Here is a 19,767-nt window from a genome sequence, read left to right as displayed (position 1 = left end):
TTAGTAGTGATGTTCTCTTTGAGATACTTAGTTAGAGAATCTCCAAGGATAAGAGCTTTGGCCTTTTGTACATGTTGTATAGGCTCCCGACATGATGGCGCTGGCTGTGGTGGGACTGGCCATGGTGGTGGATTGCCTGACCTACAAAAAAATTATGGAAGATAAAAAAAGGAACTATAAAGTTTAGCAGAAACTTTATCGCAGACAATGAACTAACCAGTACTTCATTACTTTACTGTATATGTACACATTTTTATGTTTTTTTTCTCTGTGTATTTTTGCCCAAGTTCTTTTTATCTTACAATTGTTTTTCAACTAAGTGTTAAAGTTTGCTGAATTTACCTTCCCCCTTTTCTTATCCCTTTGGAATGTTTTAAAAGAAACTTCTAGCCAATTACCAAAGTTTTCCGCGTTGTATAAAGCACAGTTTTCCCCTCGTTTATATACTTCATTACAGTGTTTTATGCAATTTTCTAAATAGCTTAAACTATACCGTTCATGGTCTACCACGCAGGGGATAACACTATCATTCACTCGATGGTCTGTATCATTATATTTAGCTACAATTTCGTTATAAATATGTAGGGGATCAACGGGTTTTTTGCCCTTTCAGGCTGTTGATCTTCTTCTTCCATTTCATTGCTTGTTAAAATTGGTAGAGGTGGTGGCTGATTAAAGTCTGGCGTTACAGACAAAACTTCTAATGCCATGTCGTGGCGGTGTTCCTCCAAGTGGTGTTTCGCAATCTCCCACTGTTGCATCATGCTGCCGATCTTTTCTCCAATCCACTTTCTAGTCTCGTTTACCATACTATTTGCCAAGATTAATGCTTCTTGGCTATACGTTATTGTCAACTGTCTGCGTTGGGTAAGCCATCGTCTAAAAAAAAAACCAAACAAACAAAACAAAAACAAATTAAGCATTTATACTCAACTCTGAAGCGTCCCCTTTATAAGTTTTAGACTACACCTTTAACGCACCTTATAAAAGTGTTAGTTCAAAGGAAGGTCAACCATTGTGCTGGCCAGACTGCACAGAGCTTGCGATACAGGCAGACGCAGTTGGACTCCCATTGTGCATGAATTTTGTCACACCCAATATAATAGTGTATTAGGGGGCGGGGGATCATTGGGAGGGGGGAGATGATGGGATTTGGAATAGTGCCTGTCCATCTCCCTACTAATGATGTGCCGGTAAACAAATTAATGGTGTTTCAAGATGCAGTGTTGGAGGAGACACATGTACACTCCGAGATAAAGAGTCTTGTCACCGGATATTATCAGCTGCAAGGAACTTTTTTGTGGCAAGTACGCTGACGGAGCTTGTGGGAAAGTGGCGTGAGGTCCAGGGCCTGCTTAAGGCCTCCGGAAATAGTTGGATTCTGGATGCATCATTTGGCAATGCTACATGAAGTTGTAACCCCCTCCCCATTTGGTCCTGGAAGACCACCCTGGTATGTCAATATTTCTAGCCACCCAGCTCCATGACCATTTATTTATTATGTCTGTTTGCCAACTCTAGTGCAGTTGCTGCTGAAGTCCTTTTTGTTCCAGGTCAGGTTTTGTAGCCCAGACCTGAGGATGTCTTCTGAATTCTCCTGACACCCATGGAGCAAGTTGGTAGTTGCCTTGTCCATACATGACACTCTGCATGTCAAGGTACTGGAGTTTTGCAATGTCATGTAAATGATTAATCAGATCGGGCAGTTTTGAAGGTTTCCAGTTTAGTATCGAGCTTCATTATATGGCTCATAGCTTCGCAGGAATTGTTCTTCCAGTTCATGGGTACAGAATTCTTATTTAAACGGAGAGCAACAATACAGTGACGTTACAGTGGCACCAACCTGTTCCTAAAATAGGAAGCAAATTTGGTTACTCTACTTCATACATTTCACTGACATGTACCACTTCAGCTTCAAAATCTACAATGTCATTAGCACTGAGTGGGCCATTGGATCCGAAGGAGTCGTTCAGTATCTTTGATTTACATGTATCGTCCATAACATCTTTTTACGTCATGGGTACAGAATTCTTACTCAAACGGGAAGCAATGACATAGTGACATAACAGTGGCACCAACCTGTACCCAAAATAGGAAGAAAATAATGGTAACTCTACTTCATACATTTCACTGAGGTGTAACAACAACAACAACAGCATGGTCTATATCATTATATTTAGCTACAATTTCGTTATAAATATCTAGGGGATCAACGGGTTTTTTTGCCCTTTCAGGCTGTTGATCTTCTTCTTCCATTTCATTGCTTGTTAAAATTGGTAGAGGTGGTGGCTGATTAAAGTCTGGCGTTACAGACAAAACTTCTAATGCCATGTCGTGGCGGTGTTCCTCCAAGTGGTGTTTCGCAATCTCCCACTGTTGCATCATGCTGCCTATCTTTTCTCCAATCCACTTTCTAGTCTCGTTGACCATACTATTTGCAAAGATTAATGCTTTTTGGCTATACATGTACGTTATGTCAACTGTCTGCGTTGGGTAAGCCATCGTCTAAAAAAAAAAAAAAAAAAAAAACAAATTAAGCATTTATACTCAACTCTGAAGCGTCTCCTTTAAGTTTTAGACTACACCTTTAACGCACCTTATAAAAGTCTTAGTTCAAAGGAAGGTCAACCATTGTGCTGGCCAGACTGTACAGAGCTTGCGATACAGCCAGACGCAGTTGGACTCCCATTGTGCATGAATTTTGTCACACCCAACATAATAGTGTATTAGGGGGCGGGGGATCATTGGGAGGGGGGAGATGATGGGATTTGGAATAGTGCCTGTCCATCTCCCTACTAATGATGTGCCGGTAAACAAATTAATGGTGTTTCAAGATGCAGTGTCGGAGGAGACACATGTACACTCCGAGATAAAGAGTCTTGTCACCAGACATTATCAGCTGCAAGGAACTTTTTTGTGGCAGGTACGCTGACGGAGCTTGTGGGAAAGTGGCGTGAGGTCCAGGGCTTGCTTAAGGCCTCCGGAAATAGTTGGATTCTGGATGCATATTTGGCAATGCTACATGAAGTTGTAACCCCCTCCCCATTTGGCCCTGGAGAACCATGCTGGTATGTCAATTTTACTGGCCACCCAGCTCCATGACCATTTATTTATTATGTCTTTTCTCCAACTCTAGTGCAGTTGCTGCTGAAGTCATGTAAATGATTAATCATTAAATTTACATGTATCGTCCATAACATCTTTTTACGCCATGGGTACAGAATTCTTACTCAAACGGGGAGCAATGACAGTGACGTAACAGTGGCACCAACCTGTACCCAAAATAGGAAGAAAATAATGGTAACTCTACTTCATACATTTCACTGAGGTGTAACAACAACAACAGCATGGTCTATATCATTATATTTAGCTACAATTTCGTTATAAATATCTAGGGGATCAACGGGTTTTTTTACCCTTTCAGGCTGTTGATCTTCTTCTTCCATTTCATTGCTTGTTAAAATTGGTAGAGGTTGTGGCTGATTAAAGTCTGGCGTTACAGACAAAACTTCTAATGCCATGTCGTGGCGGTGTTCCTCCAAGTGGTGTTTCGCAATCTCCCACTGTTGCATCATGCTGCCGATCTTTTCTCCAATCCACTTTCTAGTCTCGTTGACCATACTATTTGCCAAGATTAATGCTTCTTGGCTATACGTTATGTCAACTGTCTGCGTTGGGTAAGCCATCGTCTAAAAAAAGTCCTTTTGTTCCAGGTCAGTTTTTGTAGCCCATACCTGAGGATGTCTTCTGAATTTTCCTGAAACCCATGCAGCAAGTTGGTAGTTGCCTTGTCCATAAATGATACGCTGCATGTCAAGGAACTGGAGTTTTACAATGTCACGTAAATGATTCATCAGATCAGGCAGTTTTGAAGGTTTCCAGTTAGTTTTGAGCTGTATTGTATGGCTCATACATGTAGCCTCACAGGGATTGTTCTTCCAGTTCATGGGTACAGAATTCTTACTACAACGGGGAGCAACAACATGGTGACGTAACAATGGCACCAATTTGTATCTAAAATAGGAAGCAAATAATGGTAACTCTACTTCATACATTTCACTGACATAACTGAGGTGTAACAACAACAACAACAGCAACAACGGCAACAACAATAGCAACAACAACAACAGCAACAACAACAACATTAAAATAAATTTTTATAGCGCCAAATCCATTTAAATAAAATGCTCCCAGGCACTTTACAGATTTGATACAATAACTTAAAGAATAATAACAGATACTATTTAAGATGAGGCACCATTTTGGCTTCAAATCTACAATGTTATTAGCACTGAGTGGGCCATTGGATTCGAAGGAGTTGTTCAGTATCTTTGATTTACATTTTTCATCCCACACCATTTTTTTAAGACTAAATTCTTCTCATAATTTTCCTGTAAATGTCTGGTACACAAAACAAAAGTTGCTTCTGGAAAGCATATTGCTTTGCCGCATTTGTTAAAGCTTTCTCTTTATCTGAGCCAAGACTTTAAATATTATCCTCAATGAGTTTTGCTCATTCTTATGTCTAGTACACTCTGCAGATGGGAAAAACTATGATATGTATTACAGCTACCGTCCCAGTGTAAGTAAAGTGGCCCTAGCATAATTGGTGGAGTATGTGTTACTGTCCAAGTTACAAGATTTGGATGTTGGAAAGCATATTGCTTTGCCACAGCTTGCTCTTCATCTGAGCCGAGAATTAAATTATTAACCACAATGAGTCTTGCTCATTCTTATGTCTAGTACACTCTGCAGATGGAGAAAAAAAATATGACGTGCATTATAGCTACCGTCCCAGTGTAAGTAAATTGGCCCTAGCATAATTGGTGAAGTATGTGTTGCAGTCCTAACAAGATTTGGATGTTGGAATACAAGTGAGGTTACAAAATAGGATCCTAAGTTAAATGTTCTGTAAATACTACTCTTGACTTATCATTGTTGCCAATATATTTACCATATCTTTTACTTGCTCTTTATTATGCAGTATAATTGATGGTGGTTTACCCTTGCCTCGAATGATTTCTTGTAGAATACATGTAGGTCTGTCACAAATCATATGAATGACTGACTGCACATCAACCGCAGTGTTGGTTCTTCCTTTTCGAGTGCAGCCATGACGACAACAACTGGTGCCAATTTCATGGACATGATGGAGCTGCCAATCACAAAAAATTGTTAAGCCCAAAAAAGTCTGGCTTATAAAAGCAGCTTATTAGCCAATACTCAATGTGATTTTCATGCTAAGCAAACAACAGCTAAATACCAATCAATAGCAATATACATCACATGGAGTTTTGGCAGGTAACCTGCTATTGCTAAGCCAGACTTTTTTGTGCTAAGCAAATTTGTGTGCTTAGCAGCACCGTGAAATTGGTCCCTAGTGGTTCATAGTAGGCCTGCAGGGTTTGATCGGCAGGTCTCTCTTCTTTGCTTACAGCATACAGGTACTACATATTTTGAACCTTCTTCTTCAGCGGCTGGGTTATTGTTCCCGAGACCTTGATAAATATTCCTTGGTTTACCATTACTTACACCTTTCCCTATTTCATCATGGGTTGGCTTTATTGACCTACATGACCTGACATAATTCACATCACCATGTTTACGATTGCTTTGGCAACAAGGTGCTCTTGTTCAGTGTATGCAATGTTACCCTTTGCACTAAGTGGCTTGACAACAGCGGTGGATTTAGGCTTAAGTGGATTTAGGCTACCCCAAGTGTCTGGAAATCCTCACCCTGGACATTAATGTTGATCCGCCTCATCTTCTTCTTGACCGGCAAAACAGACGGCATCTTCCTTCGCCTTGGTTGGCTTGTTGCAGATCAATGTCCTTTCGGGGAGGAAGCGTAGAGGGGCGCAACTGGGATGTTTCTGCTGAAGTTGGCTTGGGCTTCTTCACCTGAATTGGTCTTCGTACCAGCCTACGCAGCTCCGGAGGCAGAAACCTTCCAATGGTATTTGTATGGTTGGAGGAGCATTTTCCAGGAGTTGGTGAAAGCATCCTGGCAAGTCTCTCCAGATGGCCCTTAACCACCTCACCAAGTAGGGAGTTCCCATCCCAATTTAAGTGTAGGCCATCCCTGGCAAATTGCCAACAATGGAATTCATCGCTGCTGTCAGAGAAGTGACAATCAAGCTGCCCACAAACTTTCCCCAACTGAATGTTGTGACACATTCGTGAAACATCCAAACTTTCACTGTCCTGCCGATGAAGGATTCCACTGCACACCAGCTTAGCAGTTGGAAAGAGCTCACGTACTGTGGTGATGAGGTAAAGGAATTCTCACAAGTTGCTGTGCAGGAAACCCCACTCAAGATCATTTGTCCCGACATGAATCACGACAGTGTCGGGCGTAGTTGTGTATATGTCACGACACTGAAGCAGATACTTTTGAACATGTTGAAGGCCCGAAATTGTAGTACCACGATGAGTCACTACCTGCACATTAACTAACTTAGTAGTGATGTTCTCTTTGAGATACTTAGTTAGAGAATCTCCAAGGATAAGAGCTTTGGCCTTTCGTACATGTCGTATAGGCTCCCGACATGATGGCGCTGGCTGTGGTGGGACTGGCCATGGTGGTGGATGGCCTGACCTATAAAAAAAATTATGGAAGATAAAAAAAGGAACTATAAAGTTTATCAGAAACTTTATCGCAGACAATGAACTAACCAGTACTTCATTACTTTACTGTACATGTACAAAATGTTTATGTTTTTTTTCTCTGTGTATTTTTGCCCAAGTTCTTTTTATCTTACAATTGTTTTCAAGTAAGTGTTAAAGTTTGCTGAATTTACCTTCCCCCTTTTCTTATCCCTTTGGAATGTTTTAAAAGAAACTTCTAGCCAATTACGGAAGTTTGCCGCGTTGTATAAAACACAGTTTTCCCCTCGTTTATATACTTCATTACAGTGTTTTACGCAATTGTCTACCACGCAGGGGATAACACTATCATTCACTCGATGGTCTATATCATTATATTTAGCTACAATTTCGTTATAAATATCTAGGGGATCAACGGGTTTTTTTACCCTTTCAGGCTGTTGATCTTCTTCTTCCATTTCATTGCTTGTTAAAATTAGTAGAGGTGGAGGCTGATTAAAGTCTGGCATTACAGACAAAACTTCTAATGCCATGTCGTGGCGGTGTTCCTCCAAGTGGTGTTTCGCAATCTCCCACTGTTGCATCATGCTGCGGATCTTTTCTCCAATCCACTTTCTAGTCTCGTTGACCATACTATTTGCCAAGATTAATGCTTCTTGGCTATACGTTATGTCAACTGTCTGCATTGGGTAAGCCATCGTCTACAAAACAAACAAAACAAAAACAAATTAAGCATTTATACTCAACTTTGAAGCGTCCCCTTTAAGTTTTAGACTACACCTTTAACGCACCTTATAAAAGTGTTAGTTCAAAGGAAGGTTAACCATTGTGCTGGCCAGACTGCACAGAGCTTGCGATACAGCCAGACGCAGTTGGACTCCCATTGTGCATGAATTTTGTCACACGCAATATGACAGTGTATTAGGGGGCGGGGGATCATTGGGAGGGGGGAGATGATGGGATTTGGAATAGTGCCTGTCCATCTCCCTACTAATGATGTGCCGGTAAACAAATTAATGGTGTTTCAAGATGCAGTGTTGGAGGAGACACATGTACACTCCGAGATAAAGAGTCTTGTCACCGGACATTATCAGCTGCAATGAACTTTTTTGTGGCAGGTACGCTGACGGAGCTTGTGGGAAAGTGGCGTGAGGTCCAGGGCCCGCTTAGGGCCTCCGGAAATAGTTGGATTCTGGATGCATATTTGGCAATGCTACATGCAGTTGTAACCCCCTCCCCATTTGGTCCTGGAGGACCACGCTGGTATGTCAATATTTCTGGCCATCCAGCTCCTTGACCGTTTATTCTGTGCCTTTTCTCCAACTCTAGTGCAGTTGCTGCTGAAGTCCTTTTTGTTCCAGGTCAGTTTTTGTAGCCCAGACCTGAGAGCGGATTCTGAATTCTCCTGACACCCATGGAGCAAGTTGGTTGTTGCCTGGTCCATATATGACACGCTGCATGTCAAGGTACTGCAGTTTTACAATGTCATGTAAATGATTAATCAACTCGGGCAGTTTTAAAGGTTTCCAGTTTAGTATTGAGCTGTATTGTATGGCTCATACATGTAGCCTCACAGGGATTGTTCTTCCAGTTCATGGGTACAGAATTCTTACTCAAATGGGGAGCAACAACATAGTGATGTAACAGTGGCACCAACCTGTATCCAAAACAGGAAGAAATAATGGTATCTCTACTTCATACATTTCAATGACGTGTACCACTTCAGCTTCAAACTCTACAATGTCATTAGCACTGAGTGGGCCATTGGATCCGAAGGAATCTTTCAGTATCTTTTTAGGTCATGGGTACAATTCTTACTTGAACAGGGAGCAACGACGTAGTGACTTAACAGTGGCACCGACCTGTATCCAAAATAGGAAGAAAATAATGGTAACTCTACTTCATACATTTCACCGAGGTACAACTACAACAACCACAACCACCACAACAACAAAAACCACAACAACAAAAACTACAACAACCACAACAACAACAACTGCAACCACAACAACCACCACCACCACCACCACAAATACCACAACAACCACAACAACCACAACAACAAAACAACAACAACAAACAACAAACACAATATAGAGCGCCAAATCCATTTAAATCAAATGCTCCCAGGCACTTTACAGATATGATACAATAACTGAAAGAATAATAACAGATACTATTTAAGATGAGGTATACCACTTTGGCTTCAAAATCTACAATGTCATTAGCACTGAGTGGGCCATTGGATCCGAAGGAGTCGTTCAGTATCTTTGATTTACATTTATTGTCCCACACCAATTTTTTTTTAGACTTAATTCTTCTCATGATTTTCCTGTAAATATCTGGTACACAAAACAAAAGCTGCATGTGGAAAGCATATTGCTTTGCCACATTCGTTAAAGCTTTCTCTTCATCTGAGCCGAGAATTAAATTATTATCCTCAATGAGTTTTGCTCATTCTTATGTCTGGTACACTCTGCAGATGAGGAAAAATTATGATGTGTATTATAGCTACCATCCCAGTGTAAGTAAATTGGCCCTAGCATAATTGGTGGAGTATGTGTTGCAGTCCAAGTTACAAGATTTGGATGTTGGAAAGCGTATTGCTTTGCCGCATTGGTTAAAGCTTTATCTTCATCTGAGCCGTAAAATTAAATTATTATCCTAAACGAGTCTTGCTCATTTTTATGTCTAGTACACTCTGCAGATGAGGAAAAATATATGTATTACAGCTACCGTCCCAGTGTAAGTAAATTGGCCCTAGCATAATTGGTGACATATGTGTTGCAGTCCAAGTTACAAGATTTGGATGTTGGAAAGCGTATTGCTTTGCTGCATTCGTTAAAGCTTTCTCTTCATCTGAGACGAAAATTAAATTATTATCCTAAACGAGTCTTGCTCATTCTTATGTCTAGTACACTCTGCAGATGGAGAAAAAAATATGATGTGTATTATAGCTACCATCCCAGTGTAAGTAAACTGGCCCTAGCATAATTGGTGAAGTACGTGTTGCAGTCCTAACAAGATTTGGATGTTGGAATACAAGTGAGCTTACAACACAGGATCCTAAATTAAATGTTCTGTCAATACTACTCTTGACTTATCATTGTTGCAAATATTTTACTTGCTCTTCATTATACACAGTATGATTGATGGTGGTTTACCGCTGCTTCGAATGATTTCTTGTGTAAAAGGTCAGCCATGAAACATATATATGACTGACTGACTGCATATCAACATCAGTGTTGGTTCTTTCTCTTCAAGTGCAGTTGTGACAACAACAACTGGGACCCATTTCATGGAGCTGCTAAGCACAAAAATGTACTTAGCACAAAACGTCTATAAAAGCAGGTTACCAGCCAAAACTCAATGAGATTTTCATGCTAAGCAAACAACAGCTAAAATACCAATCACTAGCAACATCACATGGAGTTTTGGCTGGTATACCTGCTATTACTATAAGCCAGACTTTTTTCGTGCAAAGGAAATGTTTGTGCTTAGCAGCGCCGTGAAATTGGCCCCTGGTGATTCATAGCAGGCCTGCAGGTTTTTTTTTTTGGTAGGTCTCTCTTCTTTGCTTACAGCATACTTCATCTTTTGAATCTGCTTTGGATTTTTGGGAGGTGTTGCTGGGTTATTGTTCCTGATGAGACCTTGATAAATATTCCTCGGGTTACCGTTATGCACACCTTTCCTTATTTCGTCACGGTTTGAATTTGTTGACCTAACATAATTCACATCACCATGTTTACAGTTGCCGTGGCAGTCATAAATCGCTAAAAAGGCGAAAGTACGAGCAGAGTTTGGAATGAATACAAATACATACGTACTGGTACACTCCCTACGAGCCCACGCTCACCCACGGTATCACCGAAACATGCACAATTTGTGGTGTGATAAACCATTCGATTCAATATGATGCATCCTGTACATGCATGCTCTGTCCTGAGTTGGGGAACCTATCTGGGTCGCTGCAAGTCCAGTGCTGGTGGAGTACTTTGAAGTGGTTTCTCGTCATAGTGCTGCCGATAAGGCAGTTGTTGAGCCTGGGATGTGTTTACCAGTACTGACGATAGGAGAGCTTTTTGACAGCGCCCATGAGATAGTGAATTCCCAAGAATGCCCTCATCTCCTGATTTCTCGGCATGTTTTGCTTGGCATGGCGGGAGCTGTACATGTTGGTACACTAGAGATCTGTATTCTCTGCAATGAATACAGCACGGTTCGTACCCACAAGCGTAGTACAGCTTTTCTATATGGTCGATGCAGTCATGATCTTTCACAAATGCCTGTATCCCTGCAGGCATATCAATGTCATCTGCAAAAGAGAAGCACAATATCTCAAAAATTAAAACGATTAAATGCACAGATACCCAAAGATGATAAAAACCAGACAAGTGCGTTAGTGATTTCACAGGATGCACTTTGTCAAGGTCGTGGGCCGGACCTTGCGTTGTATTTGCTCAGCCATGCATAACTAAAGTCCTGGATTGATAATTTATTGTTTATTTATTACAGTGACTGTATACTGTTGACTCTTGTGCCTCTTGCAGTTAAGTGATGTTCAGTGGTTTAGTCAACTTTCTTTCCCAGTTCCTCACAGTCGATAACACATTGTTCCCCAAAAAGTGTTGCCTGAAAGCTTCTGCCACAACATCATTGACGCCTTTCGATTCTCTGTGTGTAATAAACACCTCCCAATGAGATGGGAATTTGCTCATTGGGTGAGCCAACCCATACTTTCCCATGTGCTGAATTGTTATTGTTAGGTGCGCCTGTGAGATTGACAATCTGCCCGATAGCAGGATTGTTTGTGTCCTGCAAGGACTTTTGACTGCTTGTGTTCATTACAATCGTCTTTGATATCTTCATGCCGTGGATTTTCGAGGCTATCTTTACATAATCGTAGAAGGTATCGGTTAACTCCTTTGGACCCTCTCTGAATCTGTGACGAAGAATCTGTCACTGTCACTGGAACAGCTGCAGAGAAACGGAGGGTTCACCCTTTCCTCCACCTCTCGTGGTATGCTGGTGGTAGTAGCACACGTTTAACACTATCATTCACTCGATGGTCTATATCATTATATTTAGCTACAATTTCGTTATAAATATCTAGGGGATCAACGGGGTTTTTTACCCTTTCAGGCTGTTGATCTTCTTCTTCCATTTCATTGCTTGTTAAAATTGGTAAAGGTGGTGGCTGATTAAAGTCTGGCGTTACAGTCAAAACTTCTAATGCCATGTCGTGGCGGTGTTCCTCCAAGTGGTGTTTCGCAATCTCCCACTGTTGCATCATGCTGCCGATCTTTTCTCCAATCCACTTTCTAGTCTCGTTGACCATACTATTTGCCAAGATTAATGCAACTGTCTGCGTTGGGTAAGCCATCGTCTAAAAAAAAAAAAAAAAAAAAAACAATAGTATGCTGGTGATAGTAGCACATGTTTGCATAATGACGATGTTCCCCAGTCACTGTGCATAACCACCCTTTGCCAAAATGTCCAATTTATTCCAATTGGATATCAAGGTTTCTTCTTCTGACCTTTCTGGGTATAAATCAAGTGAGTAAACATGGGCTGTCCCATTTCCCGGAGCACCTACTGACCAAGGTGCTCCCAAAATGAACATCCGCACATGCCATTAAATTGTACCATATTCTGTAACTAGCGGCCATGCCACAGAATGTGAGCTTCTTTCCATTGGAGTATGTCTCGATCATGTGACAAACAGATCTTGTTTGAGTTATCTCTGAATGCACTTACTGTCTGACAGACGCTGATATGATGAAACAGGCTGAACAATCCCCCTGCCACCACATTTCCACTCCGACCCCAGCCTGCTAGAACTTGTATCTTCGTTTACAAAAAGAAAAGACAAACAACATGACAGCCATTTGGAAAAATTTTATTGATTTATTATTTTTGGTAAAAAAAAGAAGAAAATGTATGCACAATTGTTTCTTGACATCGTAATTGGATTCTGCTGGCAAATACCCATAGACCATCCAGTACTCTTGTTCAGTGTATGCAATGTTACCCATTGCACTAAGTGGCTTGACGACAGCGGTGGATTTAGGCTTAAGTGGATTTAGGCTAGCCCAAGTGTCTGGAAATCTTCACCCTGGACATTAATGTTGATCCGCCCCATCTTCTTCTTGACTGACAAAACAGACGACATCTTCGTTCGCCTTGGTTGGCTTGTTGCAGATCGATGTCCTTTGGGGGAGGAAGCGTAGAGGGACGCAACTGGGCTGTTTCTGCTGAAGTTGGCTTGGGCTTCTTCACCCGCATTGGTCTTCGTACCAGCCTACGCAGCTCCGGAGGCACAAACCTTCCAATGGTATTTGTATGGTTGGAGGAGCTTTTTCCAGGAGTTGGTGAAAGCATCCTGGCATGTCTCTCCAGATGGCCCCTGAACCACTACATCTAGTAGGGAGTTCCCGTCCCAATTTAAGTGTAAGCCATCCCTGGCTGCTGTCAAAGAAGTGACAATCAAGCTGCCCACAAACGTTCCCCAACTGAATGTTGTGACACATTCGTGAAACATCCAAACTTTCACTGTCCTGCCGAGGAAGGATTCCACTGCATACCAGCTTAGCAATTAGAAAGAGCTCATGTAAAGTGGTGATGAGGTAACGGAATTCTCGCAAGTTGCTTTGCAGGAAACCCCACTCTAGATCATTTGTCCCGACATGAACCACGACAATGTTGGGCGTAGCTGTGTATATATGTCACGACAATGAAGCAGATACTTTCGAAGGCCCGAAATTGTAGTACCACAATGAGTCACTACCTGCACATTAACTAACTTAGTAGTGATGTTCTCTTTGAGATACTTAGTTAGAGAATCTCCAAGGATAAGAGCTTTGGCCTTTCGTACATGTCGTATAGGCTCCCGACATGATGGCGCTGTCTGTGGTGGGACTGGCCATGGTGGTGGATGGCCTGACCTATAAAAAAAATAATGGAAGATAAAAAAAGGAACTATAAAGTTTAGCAGAAACTTTATCGCAGACAATGAACTAACCAGTACTTCATTACTTTACTGTACATGTACAACATTTTTATGTTTTTTTCTCTGTGTATTTTTGCCCAATTTCTTTTTATCTTACAATTGTTTTTCAACCAAGTGTGAAAGTTTGCTGAATTTACCTTCCCCCTTTTCTTATCCCTTTGGAATGTTTTAAAAGAAACTTCTAGCCAATTACCGAAGTTTGCCGCGTTGTATAAAACACAGTTTTCCCCTTGTTTATATACTTCATTACAGTGTTTTACGCAATTTTCTAAATAGCTTAAACTATACCGTTCATGGTCTACCACGCAGGGGACGACACTATCATTCACTCGATGGTCTATATCATTATATTTAGCTACAATTTCGTTATAAATATCTAGGGTATCAACGTTTTTTTACCCTTTCAGGATGTTGATCTTCTTCTTCCATTTCATTGCTTGTTAAAATTGGTAGACGTGGTGGCTGATTAAAGTCTGGCGTTACAGACAAAACTTCTAATGCCCTGTCGTGGCGGTGTTCCTCCAAGTGGTGTTTCGCAATCTCCCACTGTTGCATCATGCTGCCGATCTTTTCTCCAAGTCTCGTTGACCATAATATTTGCCAAGATTAATGCTTCTTGGCTATACGTTATGTCAACTGTCTGCGTTGGGTAAGCCATCGTACTCAACTCTGAAGCGTCCCCTTTAAGTTTCAGACTACACCTTTAACGCACCTTATAAAAGTGTTAGTTCAAAGGAAGGTCAACCATTGTGCTGGCCAGACTGCACAGAGCTTGCGATACAGCCAGACGCAGTTGGACTCCCATTGTGCATGAATTTTGTCACACGCAATATAATAGTGTATTAGGGGGCGGGGGATCATTGGGAGGGGGGAGATAATGGGATTTGGAATAGTGCCTGTCCATCTCCCTACTAATGATGTGCCGGTAAACAAATTAATGGTGTTTCAAGATGCAGTGTCGGAGGAGACACATGTACACTCCGAGATAAAGAGTCTTGTCAGCGGACATTATCAGCTGCAAGGAACTTTTTTGTGGCAGGTACGCTGACGGAGCTTGTGGGAAAGTGGCGTGAGGTCCAGGGCCTGCTTAAGGCCTCCGGAAATAGTTGGATTCTGGATGCATATTTGGCAATGTTACATGAAGTTGTAACCCCCTCCCCATTTGGTCCTGGAGGACCACACTGGTATGTCAATATTTCTGGCCATCCAGCTCCTTGTGCAGTTGCTGCTGAAGTCCTTTTTGTTCCAGGTGAGGTTTTGTTGCCCAGACCTGAGGGCAGATTCTGAATTTCCCTGAAACCCATGGAGCAAGTTGGTAGTTGCCTTGTCCATACATGACACGCTGCATGTCAAGGTATTGGAGTTTTACAATGTTATGTAAATGGTTAATCAGATCGGGCAGTTTTGAAGGTTTCCAGTTAGTATTGTTCTTCATTATATGGCTCATAGCTTCGCATGAATTGTTCTTCCAGTTCATGGGTACAGAATTCTTACTCAAACGGGGAGCAACAATACAGTGACGTAACAGTGGCACCAACCTGTTCCTAAAATAGGAAGCAAATTTGGTTACTCTACTTCATACATTTCACTGACATGTACCACTTCGGCTTCAAAATCTACAATTTCATTAGCACTGAGTGGGCCATTGGATTCGAAGGAGTCGTTCAGTATCTTTGATTTACATGTATCGTCCATAACATCTTTTTTACGTCATGGGTAAAGAATTGTTACTTAAACGGGGAGCATTGACATAGTGACGTAACAGTGGCACCAACCTGTACCCAAAATAGGAAGCAAATAATGGTATTTTTCAATGAGGTGTAACAACAACAACAGCAACAACAACATAAGTTTATATAGCGCCAAATCCATTTAAATAAAATACTGCCAGGCACTTTACAGATATGATACAATAACTAAAAGAATAATAACAGATACTATTTAAGATGAGGTACCACTTCGGCTTTAAAATCTACAATGTTATTAGCACTGAGTGGGCCATTGGATTTGAAGAAGTCTTTCAGTATCTTTGATTTACATTTATCGTCCCACACCATTTTTTTTTAGACTAAATTCTTCTCATAATTTTCCTGTAAATGTCTGGTACACAAAACAAAAGTTGCTTCTGGAAAGCATATTGCTTTGCCACATTTGTTAAAGCTTTCTCTTCATCTCTGAGCTGAGAATTTAATTATTATCCAAAATGAGTCTTGCTCATTCTTATGTCTAGTACGCTCTGCAGATGGGGGAAAGTATGATGTGTACTATAGCTTCCATCCCAGTGTAAGTAAATTGGCCCCAGCATAATTGGTGAAGTATGTGTTGCAGTCCTAACAAGATTTGGATATTGGAATACAAGTGAGGTTACAAAACAGGATCCTAAATTAAGTGTTCTGTCAATACTACTCTTGACTTATCATTGTTGCCAATATATTTACCATATCTTTTACTTGCTCTTTATTATGCAGTATAATTGATGGTGGTTTACCCTTGCCTCAAATGATTTCTTGTATAATACATGTAGGTCTGTCACAAATCATATGAATGACTGACTGCACATCAACCGCAGTGTTGGTTCTTCCTTTTCGAGTGCAGCCATGACGACAACAACTGGTGCCAATTTCATGGACATGATGGAGCTGCCAATCACAAAAAATTGTTAAGCCCAAAAAAGTCTGGCTTATAAAAGCAGCTTATTAGCCAATACTCAATGTGATTTTCATGCTAAGCAAACAACAGCTAAATACCAATCAATAGCAATATACATCACATGGAGTTTTGGCAGGTAACCTGCTATTGCTAAGCCAGACTTTTTTGTGCTAAGCAAATTTGTGTGCTTAGCAGCACCGTGAAATTGGTCCCTAGTGGTTCATAGTAGGCCTGCAGGGTTTGATCGGCAGGTCCCTCTTCTTTGCTTACAGCATACAGGTACTACATATTTTGAACCTTCTTCTTCAGCGGCTGGGTTATTGTTCCCGAGACCTTGATAAATATTCCTTGGTTTACCATTACTTACACCTTTCCCTATTTCATCATGGGTTGGCTTTATTGACCTACATGACCTGACATAATTCACATCACCATGTTTACGATTGCTTTGGCAACAAGGTGCTCTTGTTCAGTGTATGCAATGTTACCCTTTGCACTAAGTGGCTTGACGACAGCGGTGGATTTAGGTTTAAGTGGATTTAAGCTACCCCAAGTGTCTGGAAATCCTCACCCTGGACATTAATGATGATCCGCCTCATCTTCTTCTTGACCGACGAAACAGACAGCATCTTCGTTCGCCTTGGTTGGCTTGTTGCAGATCCAATGTCCTTTGGGGGAGGAAGCGTAGAGGGACGCAACTGGGCTGTTTCTGCTGAAGTTGGCTTGGGCTTCTTCACTTGCATTGGTCTTCGTACCAGCCTACGCAGCTCCAGAGGCACAAACCTTCCAATAGTATTTGTATGGTTGGAGGAGCATTTTCCAGGAGTTGGTGAAAGCATCCTGGCATGTCTCTCCAGATGGCCCCTGAACCACCTCACCAAGTAGGGAGTTCCCGTCCCAATTTAAGTGTAGGCCATCCCTGGCTGCTGTCAAAGAAGTGACAATCAAGCTGCCCACAAACGTTCCCCAACTGAATGTTGTGACACATTCGTGAAACATCCAAACTTTCACTGTTCTGCCGAGGAAGGATTCCACTGCATACCAGCTTAGCATTTAGAAAGAGCTCACGTACTGTGGTGATGAGGTAACGGAATTCTCGCAAGTTGCTTTGCATGAAACCCCACTCTAGATCATTTTTTCCGACATGAATCACGACAATGTCGGGCGTAGTTGTATATATGTCACGACAAAGAAGCAGATACTTTCGAAGGCCCGAAATTGTAGTACCACGATGAGTCACTACCTGCACATTAACTAACTTAGTAGTGATTTTCTCTTTGAGAAACTTAGTTAGAGAATCTCCAAGGATAAGAGCTTTGGCCTTTCGTACATGTCGTATAGGCTCCCGACATGATGGCGCTGGCTGTGGTGGGACTGGCCATGGTGGTGGATGGCCTGACCTATAAAAAAAATTATGGAAGATAAAAAAAGGAACTATAAAGTTTAGCAGAAACTTTATCGCAGACAATGAACTAACCAGTACTTCATTACTTTACTGTACATGTACACAATTTTTATGTTTTTTTTCTCTGTGTATTTTAGCCCAAGTTCTTTTTATCTTACAATTGTTTTTCAACCAAGTGTTAAAGTTGCTGAATTTACCTTCCCCCTTTTCTTATCCCTTTGGAATGTTTTAAAAGAAACTTCTAGCCAATTACCGAAGTTTGCCGCGTTGTATTAAACACAGTCTTCCCCTCGTTTATATACTTCATTACAGTGTTTTACGCAATTTTCTAAATAGCTTAAACTATACCGTTCATGGTCTACCACGTAGGGGATAACACTATCATTCACTCGATGGTCTATATCATTATATTTAGCTACAATTTCGTTATAAATATCTAGGGGATCAACGGGGTTTTTTACCCTTTCAGGCTGTTGATCTTCTTCTTCCATTTCATTGCTTGTTAAAATTGGTAGAGGTGGTGGCTGATTAAAGTCTGGCATTACAGACAAAACTTCTAATGCCATGTCGTGGCGGTGTTCCCCCATGCTGCCGATCTTTTCTCCAATCCACTTTCTAGTCTCGTTGACCATACTATTTGCCAAGATCAATGCTTCTTGGCTATACGTTATGCCAACTGTCTGCGTTGGGTAAGCCATCGTCTAAAAAAACAAACAAACAAACAAACAAAACAAAAACAAATTAAGCATTTGTACTCAACTCTGAAGCGTCCCCTTTCACTTTTAGACTACACCTTTAACGCACCTTATAAAAGTGTTAGTTCAAAGGAAGGTCAACCATTGTGCTGGCCAGACTGCACAGAGCTTGCGATACAGCCAGACGCAGTTGGACTCCCATTGTGCATGAATTTTGTCACACCCAATATAATAGTGTATTAGGGGGCGGGGGATCATTGGGAGGGGGGGAGATGATGGGATTTGGAATAGTGCCTGTCCATCTCCCTACTAATGATGTGCCGGTAAACAAATTAATGGTGTTTCAAGATGCAGTGTCGGAGGAGACACATGTTCACTCCGAGATAAAGAGTCTTGTCATCGGACATTATCAGCTGCAAGGAACTTTTTTGTGGCAGGTACGCTGACAGAGCTTGTGGGAAAGTGGCGTGAGGTCCAGGGCCTGCTTAAGGCCTCCGGAAATAGTTGGATTCTGGTTGCATATTTGGCAATGTTACATGAAGTTGTAACCCCCTCCCCATTTGGTCCTGGAGGACCACGCTGGTATGTCAATATTACTGGCCACCCAGCTCCTTGACCGTTTATTTATTATGTCTTTTTTCCAACTCTAGTGCAGTTGCTGCTGAAGTCCTTTTTGTTCCAGGTCAGGTTTTGTAGCCCAGACCTGAGGATGTCTTCTGAATTCTCCTGACACCCATGGAGCAAGTTGGTAGTTGCCTTGTCCATACATGACACGCTGCATGTCAAGGTACAGGGGTTTTACAATGTCATGTAAATGATTAATCAGATTGGGCAGTTTTGAAGATTTCCAGTTTAGTATTGAGCTTCATTATATGGCTCATAGCTTCGCAGGAATTGTTCTTCCAGTTCATGGGTACAGAATTCTTACTCAAACGGGGAGCAACAATACAGTGATGTAACAGTGGCACCAACCTGTTCCTAAAATAGGAAGCAAATAATGGTAACTCTACTTTATACATTTCACTGACGTGTACCACTTCAGCTTCAAACTCTACAATGTCATTAGCACTGAGTGGGCCATCGGATCCGAAGGAATCTTTCAGTATCTTTTAGGTCATGGGTACAGAATTCTTACTCAAACAGGGAGCAACGACGTAGTGACTTAACAGTGGCACCGACCTAGTTGTATCCAAAATAGGAAGAAAATAATGGTAACTCTACTTCATACATTTCACTGAGGTGTAACAACCACAACCACAACCACCACAACAACAAAAACCACAAAAACAACAACAACAACTACAACAACCACAACAACAACTACAACAACAACAACTGCAACCACAACCACCACCACCACCACCACCACCACAAATACAACAACAACCACAACAACCACA

At 41.5% G+C, this 19,767-nt stretch overlaps 1 protein-coding gene across 1 annotated transcript; it reads right to left on the bottom strand.

Annotated features, from left to right (window-relative positions):
• Nucleotides 1-17,020: 17,020 nt before the first annotated feature.
• LOC119735927 lies at nt 17,021-18,468 on the bottom strand. The gene is made up of 2 exons (XM_038209881.1): nt 18,134-18,468; nt 17,021-17,667 (listed from the first exon to the last, which is right to left on the bottom strand). The coding sequence occupies exons 1-2, from the start codon at nt 18,368-18,370 to the stop codon at nt 17,554-17,556; spliced, it is 351 nt and encodes a 116-aa protein (XP_038065809.1). The 5' UTR covers nt 18,371-18,468; the 3' UTR covers nt 17,021-17,553.
• Between the last annotated feature and the right edge of the window lie 1,299 nt (nt 18,469-19,767).

Source organism: Patiria miniata, unplaced genomic scaffold (assembly GCF_015706575.1).
Source record: "Patiria miniata isolate m_02_andy unplaced genomic scaffold, ASM1570657v1 HiC_scaffold_29, whole genome shotgun sequence".
NCBI lineage: Eukaryota > Metazoa > Echinodermata > Asteroidea > Valvatida > Asterinidae > Patiria > Patiria miniata.
Note: the sequence above shows the minus strand (reverse complement) of the source record. Positions and strands in the feature narration are given on the sequence as shown.

What these genes read in the sequence shown, in the direction of transcription:
- LOC119735927 (XM_038209881.1), bottom strand. Translation starts at nt 18,370, where the DNA reads ATGGCTTACCCAACGCAGACAGTTGGCATAACGTATAGCCAAGAAGCA. An exon ending in AAGATCAACAGCCTGAAAGG is followed by an intron (nt 17,668 to 18,133) that starts GTAAAAAACCCC and finishes TTTTTTTTATAG; the next exon opens with GTCAGGCCATCCACCACCAT.